Here is a 7,346-nt window from a genome sequence, read left to right on the forward strand (position 1 = left end):
CTCGTGAAATTAAAAGAAAATATATATTTTCACAAAAACAGTTGAAGATCTTTCATTCTGAAGGAACAATAATAAGACCTACTAAACATGAACAGAAAAGACAAGACCATGGGTTATTTTGAGGGAAAATTGTTCATTTACTTAAAATTGGTTGCTCATAAAAGTATAGTTTACAATACATCTTAATTCTTATTTTAATATCTCTCAAAATAAGCATTTATTCACAGTCTCTTGGCTATTTTTCTTTATTATTGATACACAATGAAAGAGACTTTTATGAAGGGAGGGACAAGGGAACCATTCTTAAAGGAAAATCTAGAGATAACTATGCTTCCTTATCAGCTGCGTTTACTTCAGAGTTTATAAGACCATAATAGAAATTTGCAATAGGATAAAGTAAAACTTTTGAGCAATCTTATACATGAATTTGCAGTATAAGGAGCTATTACCCATTAATAATTAAAATGTAGTTTATTTGCAAAGTATGTTCACATGTTCCCAGTTAATAATATGATATGAACAAAACAACAGAGCATCAGATGTTTTCATGAAACTCCAGGCCATGGTTCACTTAAATCCAGCCTGTGTTAGTCTAGCAAATGATAGTTGATAGAAATTCAATACCTGTGTTTCCATCCATTTCATTGGGAGATTTTCCCCCCTATTCTCCTAGGGATGACACAGGTGCTTAACTGTTGCAGCACGTCACCAAACACAACTGGGTTTCAGATCACACACTTGGATGATGCTTTTCCAAGTGTTTTGTGTGCATGGTCATCTGGCTAGACTGGAATAAGTGAGTGAGGTCTCAGCTGGACAACTTCTAGGAAAACAGGAAGTGGATAAGGCTGTTAAAAGTTCTCTGAGAACATTATAAACAGGCACACTCAACACAGCTTTATCATGGGAGAAATATGCCTCTTACCACTCAGTAGAATATGTCTCATGAATGGATCAAATAATGCCAGTCTCCACAGAGATGCATGGGTATAACTCTAGGATAGAGGTATGCACCATAAAGGAGAAAATAAAATCAGAAATTTCCTTCTTTATCAGTGTAATGTCAACAAATAAGTAGGTATTTTCCTGAACTTACCCAGTTTGCCATACTTAAAGACCACAGGAATTTATAAGCCAAGAACTGCCTAGACTATATCTTGCTATTTGCATACTTCACCCTCAGAAACCACACACGATTCACAGCTGTTTTAAAGAGATGTACTTATGAGAAGAGCAGTAATTATCCTGAGACTGAGAGTAGAAAGCACAATGGATTTTCAGGTGCAGATTTTCAGCCTCCTAATAATCAGTGTCACAGGTATGAGAGGGGAGGGCATTTGAGCTCTGAATCCAAAATTTGTTTCCCTAAGGGAACTTGACTCAAAGATAACATTTTTCATTTTCCTTCTTCTGAACATCAAGTGATACAAAGCTATTTTTATGTTTATGTCTACTAACATCTCTTTTTTTTCATTGTCTTTCCCTGCTCACAGTGTCCAATGGACAAATTGTTCTCACCCAGTCTCCAGCATCCATGGCTGCATCTCAAGGGGAAAGGGTCACCATGACATGTGTTGCCAGCTCAAGTGTAAGTACCAGTTATTTGCACTGGTACCAGCAGAAACCAGGAGCCTCCCCTAAGCTCCTGATTTATAGCACATCCACTCTGGCTTCTGGAGTCCCAGCTCGCTTCAGTGGCAGTGGGTCTGGGACCTCTTACTCTCTCACAATCAGCAGCATGGAGGCTGAAGATGCTGACACTTACTACTGTCAGCAGTGGAGTAATAACCAAGACACACAGTGATACACACTGGAACAAAAACCCTTTATCTCCCTAGGGCCCAGCTGATTCCTCCTAGTGTTCAAATGTGGCCAGGGGTTTGAAGGCAATAATCCACACAGGGTGCTTTTTGCATTGCTTTACAAGGTCATTTTCATCTTTGGGTAACTTAGTGTCTCCATAATATCCCACTGTATTCCAGTGCTGTTCTCAAGATTGACCAGTGTCTGTTTGTTCACTCTTTTAGTTCTGTTTATTGAAGGAAAGTGTAGTAGGCACTTCTCCTCAGCTATTTTACAGAAGTTCTCCAGGAGACTCATACCCTGTTTCTTCTACCTACATTGATTGTAGGATCTTCTCTGGCATTTATCCTTCAGGGCAATCAGTTACTAAAAGTATACTGCCTCTGTTGTGCTACTAAAAGTAGGATCCATCTTTCTGTAGCTTCTGATTTTCATTAAGAAACTGTCTTTCCCACCAAAAGTGTCCTGTCAATTTATGCTTGAAGTGACCTTATGCCAAGGAGTGGTATAGCTAGGTCACACTCAAGATTTATTATTATATTTTTGTGAATTGTCCACACTGATTTCCATGGTAGTGTATCAGTTTGCTGTTCCACCAAGAGTGAAATGGGATTTCCTTTTCTTCACACCCTCTCCAGCATTTGTGGTTGGTTATTTCATTGATCTTAGCCATTCCCATTTGTACATTGGTCCTAGAGGTCGGAAATAGCTTGGATAAAATAAATTCAAATGGATGGAAGGAACTGGGTTGGAATATAGAATATGCTTTCTGCTCTAAGTCTGCATAATGGTGGTAAGGTCAGAATGGAAAGTTCAGGTATGACATGGGAGAGTTCTGTGGTTTAGCAGGTAGGCAGGGAATGTATTGATTCAAGCTTAACACTTCTCAGCAGGAAGGCAGGAAAGGCTGATCCATTGGTTGTGGGTCTCAAGATGCATTCTATAGGTTGTAAAAGGGTATGGATGAGAAGTTCCTGGTGCTCCACCACCACAGACTCTGGAGAAAATGTGGGAAGATGTCAGAAGTTGTGTTTAGAAAGAGGTGGTGGTGGCAGTGCAAAGGGTCCTGTGGGTGGATGCAGCTAGAGAGTGTCTTGGCTCAAGCCTAGAGGTTGTTTGTGGTACAGGAGAATGAGGTTGAACAAGGTATGTGCACAGGGCGTGAGACCTTGTTGAAGCCTAGAGTTAGGTGGCTACAAGTTTCAGGTGCTAGACTAGGCCTAGGCACCAACTGTGGGAACATGGCTAGGACTGGTACATAGAAGAAAACCAGGTATGATTTATAGGAGCTACACATCAGATAGGACAATGGAAGAGGAATTTCAAAGTCTGGATATGAAGTGAGGTGGCAGATCTGGTAAAGTGTGTTGCATCTAATATTAAGCATGTGATTGCTTAATTGATGTCTATGACAAGAACTTTTTTTAAACTCTATTTGGCGTTTCTTCCTCTTCCTTTCCCCCTTCTCCTTCTCCCTGCTCTCTCTAACATTTAACTGTCAAAACTTAACTGATTCTATAACCTGGAATATAATTCTTCACTTCCATAATAATTTTAGTCTACCGATACAAAAAGCTGTGGTGTTTACAGCTTTCTTTAGCTTGTGGCCGGATAGGCACTGCAGCCTGATCTGGAGTGTACAACCCAACCTCTGATGTAGGACCAAAGCCTTCTTTCCTTATCCATTTTCAACACTTAAATAAGAATAATTACTTTTCATCCTGATTGTGTAAGTTAGATAATTTCTATAGAGCTGATAGCGTTATCTATAATATTTTGCAAATTTGCATTTTAATTTTGGTTTGTTTGGCAGCATATATCAAAAAAATTTTCTGTGCCCCCACACATAGAAATAACTTACAGGGTCTCAAAGATCAATACGAGAGGAGAAAGGATCAGTAACATGTGATTTTCTTCCCAAACAAAAGGAGTTGTCTAACTTTCTAAGTTCCTCTTAGAAAGGGACTGTAGCTTTGTAGAACTGAGATCCTGGACCACAAGCTCCTTACATCTTAAGCCATGAAGAATTATATACTTTGGTAATTATATACTGCAGGTTTCCAAGGCATCTATCATTGTACTGGGAAGAAGCCGTTGTGTGTTTTCTCCACAATAGATAAAGGAAACCTGAATTTGTTTTCCCAATAACTGTCTATGATCCATATATAGATCACACAATATTGTCTTTTTTTAGATCTTTTTTGTTAACAATCCCTATAATTTCCATATTTCCAACATTTCCTTACCATGTTGACATAGTTCTGTGGATATTATACTAAAGAAGCAATGGGCCTCAGGACACTATCAGAGGATTAGACCACCAAGTCTTTAATATAGTTACAAATTATATTAGGGAATGTGCTATAGCATGTGTGTGTGTGTGTGTGTGTGTGTGTGTGTGTGTGTGTGAATGTTCTGTCCTGAGACTATGAAGTGCCTGTGATCCATGATTGAAACAAGGAGATTAGGACTTTGTGCAGAGACCAGAGCTTCCACTATATTGAGAAGCAGCCTCCATCTGCACAGTCTACAAGGGCTTTCAGATATCACATCCATATGATACTTGCAGAACCACTAGTCTGCGTTCATCCCCATAAACCCTTCATTCTTATTCACACAAACAAATGACAATTTACAATGTAGAAAGATCTTGGTCTTGAAGTCACTTGTAAAAAACATAATTTAGGTGGCCTTAGTGAACCATAGTCTGTGCTTAACCTGTCCCATGATTCAATTCCAGGGGAATCTTGGTTATAGAAAGCATGATTTAAGAAGAGGAAATTGATTCTCATAGCACTAAGTCAGCGATTTCATCCTACATGCTATAGAACATGACACCAAAACAATGGTGTTGGAGAGGAATCTGTACATCCCAATCCAGGAAAGAGGGCACCACATGTTTTACACATAAGAGAATGATTACTTTTGACCTTTAGAGAATGATGTGTGCCTGAATGACATGCGCCCCCCCCAGAAAATGTTTAATTCTTTCTTAAGTTTCCAAATTTTAAGCTATATTAATATAGTTATACACATACAAAAATCTTCCTCAACTGAATATGATCCTGCTTACAATGGTTCAAATAAATATTTTTTCAATGTAATGTCATACATGCATATAATTAATTTGATTATATGTCTCTCCCTAACTTTTTTCTGTAATTCCCACTCATCTTTCATTGCCCTCCCATTTCATGCTAAATATTCCTGTTTTGGGCCATCCACTGGAGGGAGAAAAATGATCAATTTCATCAGAGACCACACATTCAGAAATTTGTTTCTCTCCCTCCTGTCGAAGTTATCAAGTATCCAAAGCTCATCAGCTGCTGGTTCGGGATCATGAGCTCCTCCACACTCCATGCTTCAGTCTTAATTGGCTTGATCTTGTGCTGGTCTTATAGAGATGACCATCGCTGGTGTGAATACGTGAAAGCAGGAATCCTGTCCTGACCAGAAGACAATGTTTCTCTCTGTTTCTCCCCGACTTTTTCCTCTTACAATCTTCCCTTTTCTCCAACGGTCCCTGACTCTTAGACAGCTTTTTGATTTTGTAATGCTGAGAAGCTTTTCTGTTTCATTGATACTTTATTCGAAATTGTTCTTTTTTATTCGGTCTGCTTGTGTGAATTGCTAATATTAGTTCCCCAGAGGGGAGACAGGTTAAAGGGTGTGTCTTAGGGCTTTTAAAACAACACAGGGTCTCAGTCTCAGCTCTGTACTTTCTGCTGCTCTTCATTCAGGGAAGACCCAACTATACCACTCTTGGAATACCCAAGGAATGCTCAATCAAGCCACAAGGGTATTTGTACAGCTATGTTCACAGCAGCATTGTTTATAATAGCCAGAAACTGGAAACAACCTAGATGCCCTTCAATTAAAGAATGGATAATGAAAATATGGTACATATACACAATGGATTACTACTCAGCAAAGAAAAACAATGACATCATGAGTTGTGCAGGCAAATGGATGGATCTAGAAAAAAATCATCCTGAGTGAGGTTACCCACACTGTTGGACAAACAGGGTATGTACTCACTCATAGGAAGATATTAGATGTAAAGCAAATATGACTAGTGTGCTACAAAACACCAAGGAGGCTACCTAGAATACAGGACCCTAGGAAAGACACAGGGATTGCCCATGCCAGAGAAATGGATGAGATCTCCATAAACAACCTGGATGAAAGTGGGAGTAATGAAGGGCAAGGTTTGAGGGAAAGAAAGCTTAGGGGTATAGGAGATCCCAGATGGATCAAGAACACAAAGAGAGAACAAGGAATAACAGAACATGATAAATGATGACCACATGAGAACAGGAACAGGAAGAGTGCTGGAGAGGTCCCCAGACCTCCACAATGATACATCCTTGTGGATTGCTGGCAATGGTCGAGAGAAAGCCTGATCTGACCTGGTCTGTTGATCAGATGGCCAAACACCCTAAGGTCGCGCTGGAACTCTCATCCAATAACTGATGGAAGTGGATGCACAGATCCTCAACCAGGCTCCTGGTGGAGCTCCAGGAGTCCAATTGTTGAGAAAGAGGAGGGACTGTCAGAGTGTGAATTGTTGAGACCAAGATTGGAGAGGCACAGGGACAAATAGCCAAATGACACAAAGCACATGAATTATGAACCAAAGTTTGTGGAGCCCACAGCTGGATCAGGCCCTCTGGATAAGTGAGACAATTGAATGGCTTGAACTGTTTGGGAGGAGGCATCCTGGCTGTGGGACCGGTACCTGTCCTTAGTGCATGTGCTGGCTATTTGGAACCTTTGGCTTACACATGGACACTTTGTTCAGCCAGGAAAAGGGGGACTGGACCTGCCTGTACTGAATCCATCAGGTTTAAATGAATCCCCAGGGGAGTCTTTGCTGTGGAGGACATGGGAATGGAGTGGAAGGGGTGGGGGGCCAGTGGGCGCGGGAGGAGGAAGGACAGGGAAACTCGTGGCTGATGTGTAAAATTAAAACACAAATATAACAAAAAAAAAAAAGTTTAAAAAATGCTATTGGAGTAGACAGAAAAATTTACCATCCATCGTGTTATGCAGATTACCAAAATACAGCTTTTTTTGATTGTACACCATCTGCCATCAAGACTTCAGTTGAAAATCCTTGGGACATTATGGTGAACATTGTCAAAAACGAATTGCAAGTACACTGTGAAAGTCCTAAAGTTAAGGAAGAGTACATTGATGCCTCACCAGACTGTTCAGAAGAAAGTTTAGCATCACCCCTGACATTAAAACAGAAAATGATACAGTTGAGTCAGTTTAAATAAAATGAGAAATATGGATTTGTTTTTTAACAAAAGCTGCTGTTGGATCTAGAAGTTCAAGAATTTTTATGTTTATATAGACATAAATGTATATAAACTGTCTTATCTGTGGCAGGGCCATCAGCTATCATTTGGTTTATAAACACATTTTAGTATTTGCATTTCCTACTGCCTGCACACTTTCAGGTGTTTGTTGTGTGAACATTCTGTAGACATGTGCAAATTTAACAAAATGAAATTTTACGTGTAAAAATGTATGAGTTT

General features: G+C 39.7%; 1 gene segment (V, D, J or C); it reads left to right on the forward strand.

The window, feature by feature from the left end:
- Positions 1-1,269: 1,269 nt before the first annotated feature.
- On the forward strand, positions 1,270-1,804 carry LOC118576591. The segment is given in 2 exon segments: positions 1,270-1,318; positions 1,494-1,804. Coding segments are annotated over 2 exon segments (360 nt in total).
- Positions 1,805-7,346: the final 5,542 nt, after the last annotated feature.

Source organism: Onychomys torridus, unplaced genomic scaffold (genome assembly GCF_903995425.1).
Source record: "Onychomys torridus unplaced genomic scaffold, mOncTor1.1, whole genome shotgun sequence".
Classification (NCBI taxonomy): Eukaryota; Metazoa; Chordata; class Mammalia; order Rodentia; family Cricetidae; genus Onychomys; species Onychomys torridus.